Source organism: Leptonotus elevatus, chromosome 2 (genome assembly GCF_054856555.1).
Source record: "Leptonotus elevatus isolate MCC_2025b chromosome 2, RoL_Lele_1.0, whole genome shotgun sequence".
Lineage (NCBI taxonomy): Eukaryota > Metazoa > Chordata > Actinopteri > Syngnathiformes > Syngnathidae > Leptonotus > Leptonotus elevatus.
In genome coordinates, this window is record NC_141240.1 from 30132308 (window position 1) to 30157259 (window position 24952).

General features: G+C 39.9%; 3 protein-coding genes across 4 annotated transcripts; 2 read left to right on the top strand and 1 right to left on the bottom strand.

Moving 5' to 3' along the window:
* Positions 1–4208: 4208 nt before the first annotated feature.
* On the top strand, positions 4209–8587 carry nfe2 (nuclear factor, erythroid 2). 2 transcript variants are annotated; one of them, XM_086070090.1, is made up of 4 exons: positions 4209–4364; positions 5339–5417; positions 5495–5626; positions 7184–8587. In XM_086070090.1, exons 2-4 carry the CDS (start codon positions 5370–5372, stop codon positions 8441–8443), a joined length of 1440 nt encoding a protein of 479 aa, XP_085926216.1. In that variant the 5' UTR covers positions 4209–4364; positions 5339–5369; the 3' UTR covers positions 8444–8587. The 2 variants fall into 2 exon arrangements, with proteins under 2 accessions (XP_085926216.1, XP_085926215.1); XM_086070089.1 differs by lacking the exon at positions 4209–4364 and adding an exon at positions 5143–5257 and having other exon boundaries at positions 7184–8586.
* Positions 8588–9429: 842 nt separating this feature from the next.
* Positions 9430–12805, bottom strand: LOC147179542 (heterogeneous nuclear ribonucleoprotein A1-like). The gene is made up of 11 exons (XM_086070091.1): positions 12658–12805; positions 12050–12166; positions 11828–11974; positions 11544–11754; positions 11339–11470; positions 11194–11259; positions 11077–11124; positions 10671–10784; positions 10467–10601; positions 9938–10006; positions 9430–9770 (listed from the first exon to the last, which is right to left on the bottom strand). Exons 1-10 carry the CDS (start codon positions 12667–12669, stop codon positions 9951–9953), a joined length of 1038 nt encoding a protein of 345 aa, XP_085926217.1. The 5' UTR covers positions 12670–12805; the 3' UTR covers positions 9430–9770; positions 9938–9950.
* Positions 12806–13317: 512 nt separating this feature from the next.
* Positions 13318–19109, top strand: cbx5 (chromobox homolog 5 (HP1 alpha homolog, Drosophila)). Its single transcript, XM_086070092.1, has 5 exons — positions 13318–13486; positions 14034–14218; positions 15469–15691; positions 17233–17333; positions 18225–19109. Exons 2-5 carry the CDS (start codon positions 14088–14090, stop codon positions 18364–18366), a joined length of 597 nt encoding a protein of 198 aa, XP_085926218.1. The 5' UTR covers positions 13318–13486; positions 14034–14087; the 3' UTR covers positions 18367–19109.
* Positions 19110–24952: the final 5843 nt, after the last annotated feature.

Sequence of the window (24952 nt, forward strand, 5' to 3'; positions counted from 1 at the left end):
AATTATCATGCGATTAATTACGATTAAACGGCCCTTATTTTTAATATATGTTTTTAATTAGGCCCGTCAGGCGATTACAAATTTTAATTATAATTTATCACATGACTTCACTAGTTAACTAACGATTTATCATCTATGTTACATCTGTTCTAAATTTACAATAATTTGTTTTCTAGGTTTTCATACTCCTGTTAGCAAAAGTGGTAAATTTAAATTTAAAATTTAAACTAATAGAAATAGTTTAAATGAATTTTTGACGTCTATAGCCGTCAATGGCAGCGATTAATGAGCTTGCCTTTATACACCAACAACATGTTTTAGATTTAAACAAATATATATATATTAGGATTGCAACTTGCAGCTTTAAATTAAGAGGTTTGCAATTGAAAATCAGCTGATTTGGCCTACAGAAGTCAAGAATAGTCTTCATGGAGATGGTAAACGTATACTCCACTCAAGAGGTACAAAGCACGGGTAACGTTCAAGAACAGGAAAGCAAAATTTGGCTAACAAAAAAAAAAAGAATCATCATCGTTGATATGAAACAAAGGTTAATTTGTATCAAAATGATGGCAAGGGAAAAAAGTATGGAGAAGGTTCATGAGCCAAAGCATACCACATCATCTGTCAAGCACAATGGAGGTAGTGTTATGCACGGTCGTCAAGGCTTTCTTGGATACTCAACTGATTCAATAATGCATTCCAAATCATGAAAATGTATCTACTTTGCACAAAATATCTTTTAATTCCTTAAAACTAAATGCCTCTTTTTTTTTTGTCAAACCTTTCAAATCAAACCTGAAAGCCTAAACTCAAATGCCATATCGCCTGTTTTATTTCAATTTCATTGCACATAGCCACGCAAAATCTGAAGTCTGTATCTGTATACTGTATATAGATAAAATCAACCAGTTATCAGAAAAATAATTACGAAATCTAAAAGTGGCTGGAAAGCATTATCTTGATCGAAACACATTGAAATAGGTGCGGGCTACATTGTGACATTTGGTTAACTGTGCATGAAGGTTCCTCATTTGCTGCTGTTGGAGTTGTGATGTGTGAAAACCCATGCAGGCCAGATATTCTCTGAAGCAAAACAGAAAGACTTATTTTAAAGGGGAAGCCAAGTCCAAAAAATGTCTTTACAATTGTCAACGTACCCCAGCTTCTATTCTAAACACAGTATTCTGGTTAATATTATGTTTGTGGAACATGAATTAAGAAGCAAAATCCATCCATTTTCATCCATCTCGAAGGCGGCCATTTTGCCACTTGCTATCAAAGGAAAATATTTAGACTAATGGGGGCCGCATAAAACACATTGTAAATAAATGTTTTGACTTGACGTCTTCTTTAAGGTAACCCGATTAAGTTTACTCATACCTACATTAGATACATGTTTTTTGTCAGTACTTGTACTACAGTAAATTATTCTCCATTAACACAACAACCACTGACAACATGTCCAGTTGTTTTCAGCATCGGACCACATTTCAAAGGGAGAAAAAAAAAAAGCTGACAGGCAAACGGGAAATCAGAGATGCAAAAAAAATTAATTGAAGCAAACAAACAAAAAGAAGGCGCGTGGGCGTTGACCTAGGAACTGTGTCCATATCCAAAAGCGCTGTGGTCAGAGTAATGACATGGTTGTGTTGGCGGCTTGTGGTGGTGGCGGTTGAGTCAGGGGCTTGGTGCTAGGAAAGCTGGGAAGTCCTTGCTGGAAGTACTTGGGAAGTCCCTTCTTTGATTCCTGGTAGATGTTCACCTTTCTTGACTCTGTCAGCCGCCTACGTCGTAAAGCTTTGAAAAAACAACAACATTTATTTCTTCACTTTATTTCATAGGACAAGTATGCTAGATTACGTTTATGATTTATTATATTAAAAATATGCAAACTCAATGATTCTTTTCAGTCCAAAATGTAATTTATTTCATGCAGTAAAAAGCTCATGGCACATGTCTCGTACAATGTTTTTTTTTTTTTTGTATTGTGTTATGTTTTCTTACATGTTAAAACATTTATACGTTTATATATCTGCCGGTATATTGATGGTGTCATGTTTTCAGGTCGCCTGCAGTATACAGGTAGGTACAGACCATAAACAAGCATCATAATGCAAAAACAAATGAGAAAGTCTGAGAAAAGATTTTCATGTGTCCTTAAAAAGGACATATTTAGCATTTTCATATTTTAAACAGATAACTTACTGTTACAGCATACATGCTCTTAGTATAAAATATCAAATAAAAGGCAAAATAAAAATAAACCACTGGGATAATATGGTTGCACAAGTGTGCACACCCTCTTATAATCTTATTCAAACTCAAGTTAAATGGCCATCAGCACACAGCTGCCACCATTTTAAGTGCCTTTTATTGCCCCAAATTAACTCATTCACTGCAATTGACGCCTATAAAATTTTGAGTTTAACATTTGTTTCCCACTTTTGTTAAGATGAGTATGAAAACCTAGAATTTTTTTTAATAATCTTTTTTTTTTAAAACAAAAGATTACTAAAAATTACGATTACATTTTTTAATTGTAATTAACTGCATGACTTCAATAGTTAACTCACAATTAATCGCAAATTTTATATCTGTTCTAAATGTACAATTTTTTTCTTCTAGGTTTTCATACTCTTGTTAACAAAAGTGGGGAGAAAAAATATATATAAATATATATATATATATATATATATATGAATAGTTCGAATGAATTTTTGACGTCTATAGCCGTCAATGGCAGTGAATGAGTTAAGATAAGCTGTTTTTGTGCTACCACTGACTGATGACGGCCAGTGGCACTTCCCGTTTTTGAAAAACTGAGTTGTACAGGTTCTAGATAAAAAATAATGGTGGAAAAGGTTTGAAAATTATTAGTCAAATTTTTGTTTCATATTAAAAAAAAATTACATTTGAACAGCCGTTTGTCGACGTTTATATCCTCTCTTTGTAACATACTGTATCTAGTCCATCATACATTTTCTATACGGCTTGTCCTCCTTATGTTTAAGTTGGAGCCTTTCCCTGGTGAGAAGCAGGCTACACACCCTGGAGCTGTCACCAGCCAATCGCAGGGCACATATTGGTAAACAACAGTTTACACTAACATTCACACCAATGGACAATTTAGACACTTCAATGAACCTAACATGCAAGTTTTTGAAACGTCTGAGGAATATGAAGTACCTGGAGAAAACTGTGCAAATAGGAGGCTTGAACCCAGAACCTCTTAACTCATTCACTGCCATTGACGGCTATAGACGTCAAAAATTCATTTAAACTATTTCTATTAGTTTAATTTTTTCTCTCCCACTTTTGTTAACAAGGGTATGAAAGCTAGTGTTTTTTTTATATTGTATTAGAACAGATATAACATTTGTGATGAGTTAACTAGTGAAGTCATGCGATTAATTACAATTAAAAATATTACTCGCCTGACGCCCCTAATTTTTAATAATCGTTTCTTTAAAAAAATAAAAAATAAAAACAAATATTTAAAAAAAAAAAAAAGAAAATATTATAGCTGTCAATGGCAGTGAATGAGTTAATTGATCAGACATTTTAACCACTAGCCCTATCCATCATAATCATTTGGATTACACAGCAATTCTGGTGTATATTGTGAGTGCACTGGCTGATGAGGGTAAAATGATGTTCTGTTCTTCAGAAGGATTTTAATAGTTGCTATGTAAGACATGCTGTCCTCCATTCCGTCCCTTCTCTTCTCTCTCACTCTCCCTTGATGCTTGCTCTGCCAGGTATACAGGAACAATGCGGTCTTTCTTACCTATCTCAGGGTCTACATTCCATTTGTACTCAACTAAGTCTCAATCCCACCCCTGCTCAAAGAAGTCTTCGGACTCCAGGTGTTCCACCTCACACAACTCCTACCTTTTGTTTGGGAGGATTTGAACGGACGCAGTTCTTCAGTCACATTTGTTTTTGTCATTTTTGTTGTCATCATATCAGCATAGGATTGTAATTGCGCGCATATTTTTGAGGGGATTTATAAAGTTCTCTTGAGCGCAGAGTGACTGAATCATTGACATGGTTCATGCCAGACTGTTGGTTTGTGGTTTGCCATGTGGGCAAAGGGGAAATTTGGAGGTTGGGGTGCAAGCGTGCTATTAAGGATGCAAGAGCTGCTTTAGAGGAACATCGCCTTTGAGTTTTCAGAGCCATCCCACTTATGCTCGTGGCACAATGCGTCGCTGAGCAAAGAGAGACAGACAGTTTGGATAGGAAATACCGCCTTGAGGAGTCCCAGTCGCGCTCGAGTCAAATCGAGTCCAGGGCAGGATGGTGCTTATCGTCTGACATATTCGCCAGGTGAAGACGCAAATGTACAGAATGTTGCTCAGGTATGTGGATTCGCACATTTGACACACTTTCTATTGGATGGCAGTTGAAGTCATTTCTGAACTACTTGCCAGTGGCGTAGAGCAAGATGTGAGATGTTGAGACTTTTTGCCTTACAGAATTCATGTTAAATTTTATTGAATGCCGTTTTACATAAATACGTGATATCGAAGTCATTTCAATGCGACCCTAATTCCTTTTATATTTATTTCAGCCTGGTTTTCGGGCACTTTTTGGACGCTGCTTTGTAATATGCGATTATTTTAAAACACATTATGCTCCATTTTTTTTTCTCAAATTCACCAATCATGTGGTTTACCGAACGTTCAAAGATAATTTCATAAAGCGTTCCCAATTTCATATTTTGTGCAAATAGGAAACCCAAAGAATTCAGCTGTTTATATAGATGCAAAAACAATCAACAAATTAGAAACCTAAATAGGATTTGACAGCAAATAAACAGTCACCATCTATCATGATAGCTGAGCATCAAATGTAACTGCAATAATAATATGCAATTCAATTCATGCACTTTTGGCAACTGCGCGGTCTATTATTTAAGTTCTTAATCAAATGACAGCATTAAATGCTATGCAAATTTTCCCACACAACCACCAATAACCTCTATATTTTACATTCGGATTGGTAGTTGCGCCAGTGTTCCAAGAAACGTACACACTCTTCCATCAGACGTCTACCAGTCTTGCAGAATATGCTGTTTCCCTGCAGATTGTCTTATCGCCGGTTGGCACAGCTGATGGGAGGAGTCAACTGTTCAGGAACCTCGATGCGTTCCAAAAAAGCCTTCACAGAAATGAAACTGCCAGAAAATAACATGCGTTGACGTCTAAGAGTCTAATAAAGAAAATGGCATTGCTGACTTTGCAAAGATATTGTATATCCTAATACTGTATATGTATGTGTAATGAGTTGATAATTGGATATGTATACTAATGATAACTCAAATCCTTTCTAGGTTGAACTTCTGCGACAAGAGCCTGTCCTAAATGTGTTCAACAGTCAACTACACACTTCCACCAAGGAGAAGCGGCGAGGTAGGTTTGTCAAAGAGTTTGGATTGACAGCTCAGCAGCATGCACTGCACTGACAGATAATTTTGCTGTGTTTCAAGGTATTAGCCTGCCCCCCGAGCAGGGTGTGTGGGGGAGTGCCTGCCAATTTCCTCGGCGGGAGATCTCATGGAGCGCAACACTCAGACATGGATGCAGCCTGGCAAGAATTGATGGCCATAACAGAGCTGCAGGTAACTTGTGTTATTTTCACAGGCCGGTTTTGTTGAAATGCAATTTTTGATTGAAGAGTTTGCCTACGGTTGATACTTTCACTACTCGTAAAAAGTTCGAGATATTCACTCTCGTGTGAAGTTTCAGGATGAATCTCAAAATGCGCATTGAAACCCACCTAAGATAATTAGAACAGATCAATTGGTAGGTGTCATATTTGACTCTTTTGATTTGACTACTTAAATTGAATCAGATCAAACTCCTGCTGTGAATGTGGACATTCAGCTTCTTGTTATAAAATAGCAAGTTGTATAAAAAAAAAAAAATACTGAAACATGGAACAGTTGGACATGTGCAAATAAAAGTTTCTTAATAAATTAATTATGTAGATATTGCAGTGAATTCTAGGTCTCCTAAAATTCAAAACTCAGTGTCCAAACTTTTTCCTCTGTGAGCCGCATACAGAAATTCTTCTTTTTTAAATCTATCATGCTATTTATATATTGTTAATACAGTGGCACCTTGACTTGTGAGTGCCCCAGTTTACGAGTTGTGAGATACAAACTGTCGCTTGCTGTTATTTTGCCTGAACTGGGAAAAAAATTAGCAATCAAGGTAGAACCTGGAACAAATTGATTCACAAACAGTTTCTTCAGACAGATATTGTTTGTGTGTATGCGAACTATGCTTACCGACATGATCTACAGTCGGCCCTATGTGGAACATATGCCATTAAAAAGGTGAAATTTTTGGGACGTAACCTCCATCCACGAAAGAAACACAGCTAATATTGCCCACCTGTTACAGGTGTGATCGAGGCAATACACACAAACTCACTAGTACAGTGTGTGTGACATTTGGCTAAATTTAAAAGAATATTCATCTTTATTTGTCAAGTGCACGTGTGTACGCAAAGTTGAACCTGTGCATTTGACCAATCACATTGAGCAGGGGTTGTCTGTGTCAATGTCTTGCTCAAGAGCACCGCGGCTGTGTGTCCAGGGGATTTTATTTTAGGAGTAAATTGTCTTGAAGCGGAATCCCCACGTTCTTATACACTTGGTAGTCATTTCTTAGCAACAGATTGATGGCAAGTCTATTTGAGATATGAATGGTTAGAGTTACGAGCATAGAATGGAACTCTTAAGTCAAGGCACCCCTGTGTACTTTTATTGTAGTTTAGTTTGGGGGGGGGGGGGGAAACTTCTGTCACAGCTTTCTGCTAAAGGCAAATTTTAGTTTAAGGTTTAATATTTATAAATCAGACATCAGACCTTCACATGGAGCAGAAAGTGGAACAATTTTTTTTTAACTAAATGCTTTATTAACGATAAAAGATATAGTGTTACTGTTTTACTTTTAGCTTTTTTTTTTTTTCATTTTATTACAAAGTATGTCAAATGATATTTTTTAGAATATGCCGCAGACTGCAGAAAAATAAAATGGGCCAGGCCTTTTTTTGGACACCCTGTCCTGTTTGTGAGTAGTGTATATACGTGAATTTCGTAAATGTGTAAGTCAAATGAAATCATTCATTAATAGCGAGTGACTAACCACATTGTCTTTTGTTATTGCAGGGCTTAGAGACATCTGGTGAAAGCTCCTATGAAACAACACAATACCAAAGTATCGAGCCAATGGTTTCTGTGAGCGCATACGGGGCCGCCCAGTGCCACCCTGAGCCTGCTCCTGCTGCGTTTGAAGTGGGGACGACCGATGCATATGATGGAGGTTACGCTGAAGAGGCCGCAGTCTGCCTCCGCCCAGGCACCAACGCAGAGTCACTCTATGAGCAATCGGGACCGCAATTCGACCAGAGAATGGCGCCCATCTCATCACAACCCCACCACTCGCTTGCGGCTCTCACAGAACATATTAGCTCATCGGGTACCAGTCAAGGCGACAGAAGGCCGAGCGGTCTTCCCCAAGGTGCGGGTCCTCACATGATGTGGACAGCACATAGCCAAAGTTCATTTTCTTATTCAGCGGATGATCTTGAGTCAGACTCTGGCCTCTCTCTGGGCTCCAGTCCACCATTGGCCTCACCAGAAAACTCAGCTGCTGGTGTACCAGCTTACAGGAGTGTGGACATGTCCATTGCATACAGTGATGGGGAACCAGAAAGCATGGCTGAACACAACAGACGAGCGCACAACTACCCAACAAATTACCAGAGTCAGTCTGAGTCTTACCTGCGCACAGGTGTACAACCACCCTATTTTGCAGCCCAACACCACTTAAGCCATTCACAGTTCAACACACTGAATCTTCGAACAGCAAAACATCAGGCTTTGGGTGAACTTTACAGCTCCGAGTTAGCCAGCAGAGGGAGCTGGCAACAAGTCATGCATTCAAAACCTCAAGGAAGCATCCAGACACCGGCGAGCAGGGATGAAAGGCGGGCCATGGGGTTGAAGATCCCCTTCCCCATGGAAAATATCATTAATCTGCCAGTGGATGACTTCAACGAGCTCCTGACGCAGTACACCCTGACTGATGCCCAACTGGCACTGATCAAGGACATCAGGCGTAGGGGCAAGAACAAAGTGGCGGCTCAAAACTGCCGCAAGCGCAAACTGGACAGCATCAATCATCTTGAAAGAGAGCTGGGTCAGCTGCAGGCTCAGAGAGACAGCCTGGTACAACAGAGATTAGAATTCCAGCACAGCTTGACGTACATAAAGTGTCACCTGACTGAACTCTATGCAGAGGTGTTCTCTCACCTGAGAGATGAAACTGGACAACCATATTCAATAGACGAGTACTACTTGCAACAGATGGCAGACGGCGAAACTTATTTAGTGCCTCACACAACGACAAACAAAAAAGAATGTTGAACAGTGGCATATTGAGATGGAAATAATTGTACCCGCAGGATGCCACCTATGGAGCTTTACCATTCACGAGTTGTACATGTTATGTTCTACAAGTAAAAACACCACCACTTTATAAAAATAAAATTTATTTAAAAAAAATAAATACATTGGTCTTCATTTAAAAACACTGCACCAGCCAGCCATTCTCCAGAAGCCTGCAAGAGAAACAATCAGATCAGCTTTTGCTTAACCAAGGATTTTTTTTTCTTACTCATGCCATTTAACAAGTTCACAATTGCCGCATAATCCATATGCGTGGATTTGACGATAAATTTCTTTAATCGAACCACTGTACAATTTAGTGCAAATACAAATAAATAACTGGTCTGGCATCTGTCACTACGCTTACCTGATTTATCCTTTGCCACTTAAATGAAGTTGGTCCGCAGAGGCCGACAGCACACTTGAGTGATACCTGAAAGTAGAAATAAAGTCAATAAAATCCAGTTTGGCCTTGCATCCAAGCATGCAAATATTGTGAGACAAATTTAATTAGTATACCAATTTATAAACATTTGTGAAAACAGTTTAAATTATTACTGTGCCACACATCTGACTACCACAGCTACATGATCATAAAGCAAGGTGTACTTTCAGTAGTTGAGAAGTCTGGTCTTACCTACAGACAGCATTTAAGCCTTTGGTAGCTGCTGCCTTGCTAGCCTGAACCTCAGGCTTCTGTTCTCACTCTCCCCTGCTTCAATGATCCTGGCGATGATTGCTACTTCTCTCCCTCAGCTGGCTTCCATGGCTAGCCTCAAAGACTGCATGTAAGCTAGCATCACCCAGATGATCTGTGTAGCACCCTTGGGTCGAGTTTGTACCCACTGCGTCTTTTTTGCACGGCCTCTGTAATCCCTCAATCTGTGGAGGCCTACTGCGTGGATGCTCATTCATTCAGGACTGCTCACACAACACAGCTGTATGCTAAAGGAGGCTAACAAGAGTTTGTAAAAAGACTGAAAGTTTGTTTATTTCAGCTCAACATTGATGCAGTTACAAATAAAATCAGAGATTAAGGACAAAATATCTACATAAAACCCTCATTGGAATGCTTGCTTTCCAGACAGATAAAAATAAAATTTAATAAAAAAAAGAAAAAGAAATCAAAAACACAAAAGACGCTTAATTGAAGACCCTCCATGATTTTTTTTTTTTAATCTAGTATACATCTCTTGTAGCAGTAACCTGCCACATTTGACTGAGCAGATTTAGGAGGTACACCTGCCCTGTCACTTCCTCTCCTTGCTCTCCTCTTGCTGTCACTTCCTCTCCTAAGTACTCAGCCCTGTTGAACAATACGGAACAACATTGTTAACTGTGCACTGACTTAACATAACCTGAGATCCAGTGATTTTTTTCTTCTTTTTTTTTTTAAATGGGTACGAGCACTGAACAACAGATCCCTGTAACTACAAAGGCTGGAAAGCCAGTGGCCTTGGTATAAATACTCACCACTGTTGTCACTTCAAAATCGCCCTTGACGTCCGTAGCTACCACTGTTTGAGCTTCCTCCATAGCCACCTTAAACACAAGTAATAAACATTAAGTCGCTATATGACAATTAACGTAGCCATTTCATCTACCTACTTACTAGGTGTGTAAAAAATAATAATAATAATTGATTCGGCAATATATCGCGCAATTCGATATGTGGCCGAATTGATTTTTAAACATCAATTTTTTTATGGGAATATTCAACAAAACGTCTTACATAGGGTTAGGATTCACACATTAAGCATGGAAGAATGTTATATTAATGGAACATTAAGCCTGAATTTTCAGATAAATAAATGTTCATACAGTGTACATGTTTACTGATTAGCATTTTCTAAATTTGAGTAAAAAAATAATAATCGCAATAATTGACTGAGATTCGTATTTTCTAAATTTGAGTAAAAAAAATAATAATCGCAATAATTGACTTCGATTCGTAACGGATCGAATAGAAAGGTACTAGGCAAGTCACACCCCTCCTACTTACCATAGCTCCTACCGCCGCCACCGCCGCCACCACCACCACCACCACCACCACCAAAGTTGTTCTTCATTGGGCCAAAGTTAGAGGACTGGGAATCGTAGTGACCCATGTTGTAGCTGCCACCTCCTCCACCGTTGCCTGCAATACAAATTAAATTATTCATTCAGTCAAAATGTATTGGGGTTCCACAAAAAAGACAGTGTTTACCATAACCATTGCTGTCATAGTTATTTCCGCCATAGCCTCCACCGCCACCTCCCTGGTTGTAGCCCTGGTTATAACCACGGTTCCCTCCATTGTTATAGCCACCACCTCCATAGCCTTAAAATAAATAAATAAAAATAAACAATTTCAGCTTTTCAGTACAGCTGTCAAAAGCTTTGTGGGTTGGTCTAAATCAGGGGTGGCCAAGTTCGGTCGTCAGACTGTTTTCCAGGTCTCCCTCGTTCAGCGCAGCTGAATCTAACGATTAGCTCATCATTGAAGAGGCCTGATAACGATCCTGATCATGAATCAGGTGTGTTAGTGGAGAGAGACATGGAAAACAGGCTGAATAGTGGCCCGAGGACCGAACTTGGCCACCCCTGGTTTAAAACAAAAGTTGCACACTTACCACCATCATTGCCGTTATACTGGTTGTCTCCATATCGACCTCTGCTGCCTGGAAGGAAGATCAGCAGGTTAACATCAGACAACACTTGACCGTTGCAGCAGTGTACACTGTGCTCACCCTGGTTAAAACCTCTGTCATAGTCATAGGGTCTTCCACCGCTGCCACTCCGTCCACCTGAAAATCCTGTTTATTATTACCCCAAGGTTAGATAGGCAAATAATACAAAGTTGATGTTTGTTCATGTTGTAGAAGCAACGAATACCTCCTCCTCCTCCTCCACCACCACCTCCCCCTCCTCCACCACCACCTCTCATTCCCGACGATTGCATATCCTGTCGTGGGAGGGCCTTTCTGACTTCGCAATTATGGGAGTTAATGGTGTGATATTTCTGAACTACAGACAAAAACATGCAGGGTAAGCGTGCATCCGTTATTGCGATTTCCAAGCTGCAGAAAATTGCACTTACTGACAATCCTGTCGACTGCGTCGTGGTCATCAAAAGTCACAAAACCAAAGCCTCTCTTCTTTCCAGTATTACGATCAATCAAAATTTCAATGGCGTCGATCTTGCCATATTGCTGGAAATAGTCGCTCAAGTGTTGTTCCTCAGTGTCTTCCTTAATACCCCCGACAAATATTTTCTTCACGGTTACATGAGCACCTGGTCGGTTGGAGTCCTGCAATCAGAGACATCAATCAACCCAAATCCTACCACACCAAAACCACAAACATTTGTATTATAGTATTTACCTCTCTGGAGACAGCGCGCTTGGGTTCAACCACTCTTCCATCGACCTTATGGGGGCGGGCTAACATCGCAGCATCGACCTCCTCTACTGACGAGTAGGTGACAAAGCCAAAACCCCGGGATCTCCTGTTATTAGAATCTCTCATCACCTGAGTGGAACAAGAGATCATTTGATTACACACCTGTGAAAACGTACACAATTGAATTTCAACAAATGCACCTACCACACAATCAGTAAGACTACCCCATTGTTCGAAATGTGTCCGTAAACTTTCATCGGTGGTCTCGAAGCTCAATCCTCCGATGAACAGCTTGCGAAGCTGCTCTGGTTCTCGCGGAATCTACACAATAGGAAACAGTAAGCCATTAGTCAACATTCTGCATGATCAACAGCGCTCTGCAATGTGCATCCTGGTAGTAACAATGGGTTTCTGCTTAGTTTGGTAACGGATCTCGGAATAAACAGCGGAGGTTCCGCGTTGCAATCATGCGCTGGGTGGGGGAGGTCGACACCGCCGCCATTACGCCACAGGGGTGGCAGCAGGCTCATGAATCGCTGCCGAATAGTTACTGTCAAAATCGCTGACAAAACATTACCCAGTGCAACATCGGTACTTGTATTTAGCTACGATAGGTGTGGAATAATTCACAGCAATCGCGAATTACAGTCACTCACGAATCTTAAGAACAATAGACCACGAGGCTCGGTGTTATTATAAAATGGCGGCTCTGCGGTTCGTGTCGCGTATTTAAAATGAGTAAACACGCACAAAAATACGGACTGCCAGCAAGTCAATTTGAACCGTATATATAATAAAAACGAAGTACTCACATCTTTAGACATCTTGCTTGCAGAATAACTTCTGACGACAACTTGAATTTCACTGAAGACGGTGAACTGCGTCAGGCAAGCAAAGACTGCCTCTCAACAGTAGAATAAATAGGAACAGTTCTACCTCTTTGACTCGGCAATTGGTCAGCTGTTCCCGCTGCGCCCTAGCGTCACTCGAACAAGAGTATTAATTGGACACAGTACTGTCAATCATTGATAACCTCCAATCGCAAATAAGGTAGGCGTGGGCGTTTTTGCCAGACGACCCAAATATGCATGTCCTCAAGTACATTCTGTATCAGTTTTGTAAAATCTATTAATTGAATCACAAACCACGCCACTATAATATTGTATACGTTTGTCAATGGACTGAGTCAAATTTATTTAATTTGAGATGCATTTGATTGTACACGACATTCATTTGAGATATTTAGTTTGGCGTGGGGATACACGCACAGTAGTAATTGTTGTTCATATCGGCGGGAATCGACCATAATCACTGCAATACCAAATGTGCATGTTATTTAAATTAAAAAAAAACATTAATCATCGAGCTTCAACTGTTTATAATAAATGGGCAATAATGGTTGAAGAGACGAGGAGCTGACGGCGAATATAGGTCATAAGCAGACTGAGGGGCGGGTACCTTCATTGTGAGCTTTAAGGCGCGCTTTTCACGCACCGAGACAAGCAAGCAAGCAAGCAAGCGCACATACACACTGCCTTTATGAGGTCTAGGCTCTATGCTAAGTGAGCTTCAGACACCCTCAAAAACAAGCATTTCCTCACCTTGCAATTGCCCAAAACGGATGTTCATCGCGTTAACAGGGTAAGCAAACGCGTAAGAATCGTAGCATAGTGCGCCAATGCAAGTAGCGCAATGTTTATCTGGTGCTTCATTTGTTAGCTCAGCGCCTAGCGAGCAGGCTGCGTTAGCCCGTTTGCCTTAGTACCCATTGATTAGCTAGCTAGCTACGATTAGCATTGCATAGTTTTAATTTTACGTTTTGGTGACGGCGCAGTGCTACTTTTGCTGCTACATACTAACGTCGTTTTATCTCGTGCTTAGATCGTTGTAGTCTCCCAAATAAAAGAAACGAACGCAAGAGTTCGCAACGCAATGCTACCTCATAGCCGAGTTAGCCTCTCCTTATTTCGACTTGATGCTATTCGTATGTAATGTTTTTAGCCGTCTCACCTGGTTTATTTTGATAATGCTTGTGCTTTTCATATTGTTGTGTATTATTGTTTGCTGCTGTAACCAGTGAATTTCCCCGCTGCGGGATCAATAAAGTATTTGTGGTAAAAAGAAAACATCGGGGCCCTTTTTGTTTGTAAGCCATTCGTGGTGTTTCACATTGAATTTTCATTTTCAGGAAGCGTAGCTTCAAGTGAACTTCGTCTAAAGCGCTCTGCTAACCAACTTTGCAATGGGCAAAAAGTCTCGTGAAGACGACTCCTCATCATCTGATGAAGAAGAGTATGTCGTGGAGAAGGTGCTGGACAGGAGGGTGACGAAAGGCAGGGTCGAGTTCTTCCTCAAGTGGAAAGGATATTCAGAGTAGGTTTTCTTGTTTGTTCCAGCATCTACACACAAGAACAACAGCACTGATTTGAACTACTAAAGCGTTCCTTTTTCTTGGAGCCCAGATTTGAGAATTGCAACTGTGTTTTGGGGTGTTTACACCGTAAGTCAGGGGTAGGCAAGTTCGGTCCTAGAGAGCTGCAGTTCTGCATGTTTTTGTCTCCTTCCTCGAACAAAGCTGAGAGGCTCCTGCAGAACGTAATTATGAGCTGATGATTTGAAACACCTGGGTTGGAGGCAGGAGACATCGAAAACATGCAGGACTGCGGCTCTCTAGAACCGAACTTGCCTATCCCTACCATAAGTGACTAGACCCAACTAGGGTCTGCAAAATAGCTTTCATTATGTTAGGGGGAAATGTGCATAGTACCTCTATATTTGTGTCAATAAAGCAATTACTACTTCCCACCTTAGTTTTGGGTCAATAAAAAGGATATATATATATTTGAGAAAATAGGCTTAAATTCCAGGGGAGAAAAAAAGTTGTAGCATTAGAATAAAACTATATGTTTTTAATTCACGTAATTTTCCTGTAGGGCTCCAACTCAAAAAAAAAATAATAATAATCTTCTTCTGTGATTGATGAATCGGATAAAAAATAATGTTTTATTTCTATCCTGCTCAGAAATGGACTATTTGTGATTGAAAGTGCGGAAAATGCACAAACATAAATTGCTGATGATTCCATTAGGGGTTTTGGTGTCTAACATCTGTCTGAAAATGTACAAAAGTGGACCATTCTTTTAAAGCAGACGTTTGCAAATGTAAACACAAACGTAATCTGTGTGATAATATTTACTGTCACGAGGCTGAAATTCTGAGAATTTGGACACGTTTTTTGGTAGGTTTAAAATGTCTAATCAGGAATCATATAAATATTTGATAATTAGTTTGTCAATTTTAATAATTGTTGCACTAATACATTATTCCTTTATTAAACTCTAATAATTATTTTATTTAATATTAATAGGTTTTTTTCTGTAAAATAAAATGTAAAAAAAAATACAATATTATTCTCTAAAATGGGCAACGGAATGTAAGAACATGTATGGCAATTGTTTAGTTGGTGTTAGGATTTTTAATAAGGTTGTTGTAGAAATGTATCCTCGATAGGAGGTCCCAGGACCCCAAAAGTTTGGAAACCCCCTGTAGTGTATACATATTTGTTTTGTTTGTTTAAGTTTTGTCTTTATTTGACCCTGACTCAACATGTGATTTGTTCTCAGCAAGCATAACACATGGGAACCAGAGAAGAACCTGGACTGCCCAGAGCTCATTTCAGAGTTTATGAAAACTTACAAGAAAAGTGGGAGCTCTACTCCAAGCAGTGGAGCCAGCAAGCCCAGCACAGCCCCCTCAGGACGTCCAAAAGACTCTGGTAGCTCAAAGAAGAGGAGCTCAGACGATGACGACGATGAGGGTGGAAGCAAAACTAAAAAGAAAAAGGAGGTAATAACTGCATCATCACTATTCTAACAGTTGACACTGGTTTAGATTACACATTTTTAATATGATCAGGAAATAGTTATTCCTATTTAGACTACCTTCTTACCGCGGTAGCGCATGTTGGTGACATCATCGCATTAGTGCTAGCTGATGATGTCGAGCGATTCCCCCCCCCCCCCCCCGGCACATTTTGGCATTGAGTGTCGACACGTGTAAACAAGTGCGCATAGCAGAAAAGAAAGAACAGCAGAAATTGGACGTAACATCTGTTAACTGGGGAAGTCGTATGCATGACAGTACACGGCGCCAGTGCGGTGAGAGAAACTTATTTTCTAAATTAAACCTCACATTGCCAAGTAGTATGAGATAAATGCATTGTGGCGCTTTTATTTCGAAGTTGTTGCCAGTAGCGTGTTTCCACGGCATAATGCAGCATAAGGGCTGACGTGACTAGTCTATTCATAGTTTGTGACAGCACCAAACTTGCGACAGACGGCAGTAACGGTAACGCAACTTCGTCCTGAAATCGCGTTTAAGCTCTAATTAAGTGCAGTAAGACATAAATGCACTGACATTGCCAGCGTTAAACAGAGGCTGCCAGCTAGCAGCACCAAGCAGCAAGTTAGCTGCACTAGCTAGCAGTGCTAAAGTTCCCCGGACTCGCTACTGTGGTTCTGATGTCACTTATCGTTGCACAGACCAAAATTTATGGGGATAGATTCAGTGAGGAAAATAGTGTGCTGCTAAACCACAGTTTAAGTTTAAAAATACATAAATAGTTGATTATCTAAAAAATGAAAACCAGTTGGTTGTTCATTATTACATGCAAATGTGGTATTTGTCTTCTGAATTTATAATTGTTATTTAACCAAAATACCCGATTATTCGCTAGAATTTTCAGTAGGATATCTGAATACCAAAATATTTGATAGCTGCAGCCCTAATAATATTACATTTTAGTCAGTTTTGTGGCACGCAACGTGTGTTCCTCCACCACGCCCCCCTATCAAATCTAGCTAGCCCGCACACCGCAAGCTATACTGCATATGCATAATTTTGATTTGAGATTTGCACACAAAATGTTGTTATCCAAACTAAATATATTATTTCATTGTTTTTAAAATTTTTTTTATTTAGCTTCTATGAAGGACTATGTAAACCAGTAAGCAATTTATATATATATATATATATATATATATATATATATATATATATATATATATATATATATATATATATATATATATATATATATATATATATATATATATATATATATATATATATATATATATATATATATATATATATATATATATATATATATATATATATATATATATATATATATATATATATATATATATATATATATATATATATATATATATATATAAAAACAACTTAATTATATACTGTTACCGTGAAGGGATGCCGTTTGTACCGCAATATGAATTTTTGGCCATATCACCCAGCCCTATGTTCACCCTCCTCTCAATCAAAGTTTTTTCCATTTTAAGTATTTGTATTGCTTTGTCTTTCAGGATGAAATTCTAGTGGCCCGTGGCTTTGAGAAGGGCCTTGAACCAGAGAAAATCATTGGCGCAACAGACTCGTGTGGTGATTTGATGTTCTTAATGAAGTGGTACGTGTTACGTTTGCACGTGTTGTCCATGTTGTCTTTGCACTTACTCCATTTAAACCCAAATACTACAGCATATTGCGTTGTCACATTTAATCAGTGTTTATTTACATGTAAGCCATTTTTACACTGCTTATAAAAGCCACAATTTTTGTGATATACTTTATAAGCGGCATGGCACGTACAACAAAGACAATTTACTGACATTGCTACTTTTGAACGTGGGAGGAAGCTGTAATACGCAGATAAAACCCACGTAAACATGGAGAGAACAGGAAACTCGGAACAGAGATTCAGACCTCAAAATTATGAAGCAGAGAAGCTAAACACTTGTCACCGTGCTGCAGAGGAACCAAGTCAACGCATAAATGTTTATTTTGTCTTTTTAAATCAGCCATAACTGGTGGGACACGCCTTCTCACTTCTACCTTATTAATGTTTGCATTTTCACAATACAGTTTTTCCTTCTAATTATTAGGGGTGAGCAATATATATATCAAAGTTGCTTTTCGCAATCTGTAATTTCGCATTATCGAATATTAATCCCGTCTCAAAAACAAACGGGTCTCTTGATTGGCTGCAAAGTAGGAGGAAGTGATGAAATCCTCATTTGGTGAATCGGAGAGCGTAGACTGCAAAGGAAGAGGAAGTGATGCGGTTTTTATTCTGCAAATCAGAGGGCAGCATTCAGGCATGTTGCTCTGTGACAGTCGCCAACAAATCTTAACACACCGACAAAAGTCCCTTGTGAGCTTGAGCCTTTCCCAGACTATAAAATGAGAGATGGGGTACACCCTGGACTGGTTGACATTTTTGCCTCGCTAATAAATTAGACGTTGAAGATGGACAATATCTAATCTGAATTAATGTTCAACTGTTTCTTGCCTCCAACAGGAAAGATTCTGACGAGGCCGATCTTGTGCTTGCAAAGGACGCCAATCTCAAGTGCCCACAGATAGTCATCGCCTTCTACGAGGAACGCCTCACCTGGCACGAAGACGGCGACAAGAAGGAGAAGGAGGCAGTCACCGCGTGAGTTGGTCACCTCCCAAAGGAAAGCAAAACTTCTCCGCTACAGGGACAACCTTGCGGCAGACATTTTTACCCCCTAACCGCATCCCATACGCTGTACATTGTCCAACAAAGACGTTAAAACAGTGGACACAGACCGTCAGCCAAGACTCACCGCTCTCTTTAGACCAATCTTTTTGTCATCACCAAGCGTCTCACACACACGCACATCATTGCATTCTAATGAGGCTGCAGCGTCTGTCACCAGTGATTGTGGTCTGCCATCTTGTGGCCGAAAATGTCCAACTGCTTAGTTTTTGACTTTTGCCATTGCTGATGATGACAAGCCTGGAGTTTTCATTTTTAAATATTAGTGTTGAAATCATGGACATTGTAATGGATGGATGATTAGTCATTTTTGCTAGAATCTTTAGAATGTTACCCGATCAGGTATATCTTGGCTTCAAAGCAAACATTTGATCAGGAAACATTCTTCAGTGCTTCTTGTCATGTTATCCTTACAAATTAAGATTTTTTCCAAGATGGGTGACAATTTTCAGTGGGTGTCATGTGTTCCAAAATAGTGTTTAGGGCCAAATATGTTCTTAATGAGCTTTATTACTTAGCAACGAAGCCTACAATAGTTATCGTGTGAGTCTTTTTACTTTTTTTAAAAAACATTTTAAAGAAATTGAGTCGTTCCTTTTGTGATGTTTCAACAAAGCAACATACTTGCAACATACTTTAATAAATTGTTTCAATGTGGAATTTGCTGTTGGATTTTATTGTTTAATCTCAAAGATTCTGAACATGCATTCAGCTGGAGGTTTTTGGCTTCTCCACCTGCATTAGTGCAAGTGAGTATGTGCCAAAAAAGTTTTGAAATTTGAACATGAACGTCTGAATAAAATGTAATACAAAGAAAAAGGTTTATTACAGTAGTAACAAGCAGCGCTTTTTCAGGAGGTGATGTCTTGTATCACCAGCAGGTGTCACTGTTAGACAAAAATAAAGCACATCATTTTTTTTGAATGAAACTGCATTGCTTTCTGGTTTAATGCGGTTGGGCTGGTATGTTGGCTAGTTTCACAAAACTGTTGTGCTTTTAAAATCTCAGCATACATCTGATATAATCACTGCCTTTTTATGTTTGAAAGCTCCATCATAGTGGCATAATAGCAGTACAATAATCAGGCTATTGCTATTGACCTTTTGCATGTGACGTCACAGCCCTCATGGGAACGCCCCCTACGGGACGCTGGACGGCAAAAGAGCAACTTGCCCGTATTGTAACCATTGAATCTCGTACAACGTAAAGTCCTTTTTATATAATCAATTATCTTATAAAATGGTCATATCTTGCTGTGCGGTCAGTTGTACAGACAGACAAAGGAGTAAACCAAATCATTTTTTATCGAATACCTACTAATGAAGACAAAATACGTCGATTGATATAGCAGCAATCAACAGAAAGGACTGGCAGCCCACAAAGTATTCACGGATTTGCAGCAATCATTTTTTGCGAGGTTAGTAGATAAATGTTCAAACATTCTACTAATAAACGTACACTCTAACAAAAGATTGTAACAGAGGTGTCAAATTGCGTGTTTCAAATCACATTAACGAGCCAGATAGTTAGCGTCCACTCCAACTGCACGAACACACAGCTTAGTTTTAAAATGCACCTTCTTCAAAACTATTAGGTGCATTTGACTGTTTAATAATGGGGGATTTTGTCTTTTTGCTTGGAGTTTTTTACTCAGGAGCCGGTGTCATATTCATGAAATTACTGCATAGCTTTCCGCTACGATAGTCAATTGTTCCATGCTAGTAAACATAACATCATCACAGTGTTTCAATATAGAACAGACAATTTAAAAATAAGTCAGTTAGCATGATAAACAAGTTTTACCTTTGCATTACGAGGTATATTGTCCCCCCGGTGTGAGCGTAGCATTTCGTCCCAGAGACCCAGCCAGCGACAAGCTTTTGAATCCTCCCCGGTGTAAGGAGGAAAGACGGCATTGACTACATAATGATAGTCGGTGATTTGATTAACTTGGTAAAAACAGCAGGCAGCAAAAGGTAAGGGGTTGTTTTCAAACTAGCGATCTCCAACTTAAGTAAATATCGCGCTCTATGAGTCCCGACTAAATGTGCAACTTCGACTGACAGGCGACGTTCGATTGAAGTAGTAGATTCCATGGCTCGATGGGCAATAATAACTTTTAATTAGTAAAATAGCAGTCGCTAAGTCATTAAGTCGCTCCGGGTCACGTCCACTTCCATTCAACAATCATTTCCTTCCGCCGTCCGTCATAGGGCCGTCACGTGATCACGTGACGTCGGTGTGCGAATGGTCAATACATTAGCAGTAAGTGCGTGATTATTTTTAGCCAATGAGTTTTACACAAAGCGTAGCCCCACATAACAAATTTAAATTGGTGCTCTCTGTTCAAATATTGTCTATTAATACTTGTTTTTGCTCTGCGGTTACAAAAATAAACTAACAATTGTTAAACCTATTATCCTTCAGTCTCTCAATACTCCCCCCAACTCTTTCCATCATTACTGCCCGAATCTACCCCCCCCCCCTCCCCCCTCCCACACACACACAAAACGAGCTGCTCAGCTACATCTAAAGTGATGGAATTTCCCAAGCAAAAAGCCTGTTATGCTGTAACTATAATGCAAAGGTCACTAGTAAATTCTCAGCCCCAGAGACCATTAAGCTGGGCAAAGGGATGAAGCAGCAGGCTGTTTTATGGAGCTTGGAACGGGGCTGACGAACCCTGGCTGGTAGGTTTGCTCGGGAAAACCACAGTGGCACTCAGGGGAGGGCTACTGCTCATGCGCGAAAACAACACATGTAGCGGCACGGAGCGGGCATGCGCAACGAATCATTGCTTTATAGCTAAATGTCAAAATGAAGAAAATGTCTCGAATGGCAAAGAAGCCTGTGCTCTTTGGCGTTACAAGGCCCAATTATTTAACTTGCCCCATATATTTGGATAAATTCACATAGCAGTGCCTTGCATCTATCCTTTGAATGGCGCCCCGTTGACAAATATTATCATAGACATACAGTACATATACATATAGTAGACGTCAACGCCGGGGTGAGCATGTTGAGGCCGCAGCCATATTGGATGAGGCAAATTGAAGCTATTTGTAAAGATGCCTCGTTCATCAAGCCACATCTCATTGAATTAATAAGGAACCATTACCTTTGATTGTATTATCCTATTCTAACTCAAGCTTACTAATTATTTGCCAATTTAATGGCAAATACAATTGCCACATCCAATATGGCAGATGCGCTGACATATCGCTTCGAACAGGCCACCTGTTTGAACGGTGTCTGCATCAGAATTAAAACGAGAAAAGGAAAGCAATATCCATTTTATTTTATTTGTAGCTCCCGTGGTTTCTTTTTTCAAGTGGTTCTTTAGTTGCCGACACGATTGTAGTATGTCCCTCCTCCCTTGCCGTACGCTGGTCGTGTGCGCCGGCGTCCTCGGAACTCCTTGTTCACAACCACTTACATGTTATACAGAAATGTCTTGCCACAGTACACAAAAGCAAAAAAAAAAAAAGACGTATTTGTCGCGTATAAGCCAGCGTAAGTAACATTACTTTCAGTAAGGCCATGACGGCTGTAGCAGATAAGACTAGCCATCAATCAAACAAAATCACACCACTGTTTTTGCATATTTGTACCATCTAACTCAACATTAGTATTTAAAAACATAAAATTAGCTACTATGAAAAATAGAATAATAAAAAAAAGTTTATTTTTAGAGATCCATGCCTCAAATGGGGGGGCACAATCATCTTGGTGGGCAGGCACGGACTCCTATGGCCCGCCCACGTGTGCCTATAATAATCACGTCACTTTCATTCGTCACAATAATGTTCCAGATGTCCTATTCAAAATGTAATTACGACTATTGAAAGACGCTGTAGTGCTAATTTCGGATAGGCATACTTGGTTAGTTTTTACATGTTAAATCTGCTTTCCATCCACAACAAACGACACGCACGATTGTTATTATTTTGACTATATTATTATTTTTCTATTAAAGCTCCAACTAAAACATATTTGTAATACAGTCGGCATAATTTATGCAACGTGATTTGTAGGGGTGGGAATCTTTGAATGTCTCACGATTCGATTCCGATTTTTGGGTCTGCGATTCAATTCAATTAATTCGATTTTCGATTAGGAACGATTTTTTTATTCAAAATGGTTTGATTGACAATGATTTTTGCTTCAATCTATAGATGTGCAAGGAATTGTAATGATCTACTCCAGTCTGACTCGCTAATGCTAATTGGCAGCAATTTTATCACTCAAAAGAACGGCTCCACGCTGAAAAACAAACAAACTTTTATTGGAATAACTTGATCGTGACTTTTTCCTTCTACTCTCTAATGTGGCTACAACTTAACAGTGTATTAGACCGCGTGGAACCACACTGCCCCTCAGTGGCCACACCGGGTACAACATGAACAGCGCTCCAAATAAAGGCACACACAGACAAAGGCAAGACAGTATAAAATAATTTAAATAAAATCGATTCTGAATCGTACTAAATGAGAATCGCGATTCTTATGAGAATCAATTTTTGGGCACACCCCTAGTGATTTGGCTCGTTATATTTGACTGCTGCACTTCACGATTTGACCATTCGTGTAAATATCTGATATTGTTTGCTTCAATAGTAATGCTTTAAAATACCCTTCGAGGTCGGTCTCGCATAACCTTTCGTAGCGTCAACATTCAACAACCTCGTCACCAATCTCCTTGTGTTGTGGCGTGCATAATGAACATCCACGCTCGTACACGTGCTTCTTGTCTTATATTAGATTTCACAGCAACCTCTGCACTTCAAATACACTCCCCCCCGCCCAATGATCCCAACTTGCAGTGCAAATGAGTTCCACAGGGCATTGCCCGCGGCAGAGGAGGCTCCTCAAGCAGCACATTACGCCAAATGAGTGTTGGGGGAGCTACTGTGCAGCTGTGGCGAGGAGAGCGACTGCTGCATAGGGCCTAATCAGTGTTACACAGCGTGTTTGAGGGGGGAAAAAAAGCACCATTACTGCGACACACTGCACCATTTTGTGTTTAAAAGGGGAACATAGTGGTCAGTGCTTTATGCTATAAGCTTGTCAACGAGCCTGCTTCTGTAATGCTGTGATCATGCAGGCACATCTCACTCACAGCTGTGTGTGTCCATTACCTTGTTGCTCGCTGATATAAAGCGCAGTGGTGATGACTGGTGCACTGATCTGTGTGAAGGTGATTGCGATGTGATGCTCTAATTTGGGTGGCTATCACACTTAATGTGCGGTAAAGCACCAGACACAAAGCTGCTTCATTCAAAATGCCCTACCCACCCACCCACCCCCCATCCGCTGCACCACGGCCAACCCACTGCTGGCTCTGTTTCCCCTTCAACACCTCCCCGCACTCCGACGCCGCCCCCACTCCCTCATCTCCTCTCTCCACCCGGGGAAAAGAGTTATGGCTGCCATAAAAGGCAGGTAATGCATTGTTAACTAATTCTGCCTGCTCAGAGCTGATATATCCTCCGCTCTAAATCTCAACGCTTCCAATAAAATGCAAATGCTAATGCTTGCCCTCTATGAGCTGATATCATTTTTAACAGGCCAGAGGTAAATGCTTGAGACAGGCGGGATGGGCCTTGTGAGGTTGGGTGTGCATGGAGGCTTTTTGGCACCCTGTCAGGAGACCACCAGACCTGTCCATGTGTGTTTGAGCGTACAGATGTGGCTGAAGGTGCTCATGTGAGACTGAAACGGCACATATTTTACTAGCTAGCTGTCCATGTGCAGCATGTGTTTGAAACATGCGTTCTAAAATCAGTACTGTATTTATTCAAAAAAAAAAAAAAGGTTTTGTGCAAGGGCATCTTCAGCCACGACTTAAAATGAGAGCAACCAATTTGCCTGGGAATGTAATGCATCATGTTTCCATCTTAATTGTAATGTCACACTTCATGTAACCTTGGGCTTCTAAATATTGATCCACTTCTAGATTTTCAATTATCCTGTGCCATTTTTCTGCCAACCGCTAAGGAGCGGTGATTTGTGTTCCTTCATATCTAGAGGCTTGTCCAGTAATTAGACCATAAATTAATTTGCAGAATGAGAGCGAAAAAGATTGAGAGTATTAAGTAAGTCCACTCCAGCCATCGCACAGTCACAGCAAATCGCAGCAGTGTTTTATTCAGTAGGAGATAATTGGATTACAAATTCGAATGCCATAACTTTCGTGTGCTGGCCTGTTTCTCTTTCATTTAAAGCCACGCTGTTGCTGCTAATGATGGTTGGTAAATCTACTCTTCAATACATGTAGAGAAATCCTGCGCTGGCATAATTGTACCTAATTACTGGCAAGGCAGCAGCGAAAGGATCAGAAAAAAATGGCTCTATTAATGTCAAAATGTGTGAAATCTGTAGTGAAATGTGCTGCCAATCCTTTAAATGAACCCCACATATGCGCACAGACAGACAACAATTGTGCGATCCAAACTTAACTCTTATTTACTGCACAGCTCGAGTGGCAGTTCTATAAAACGCAA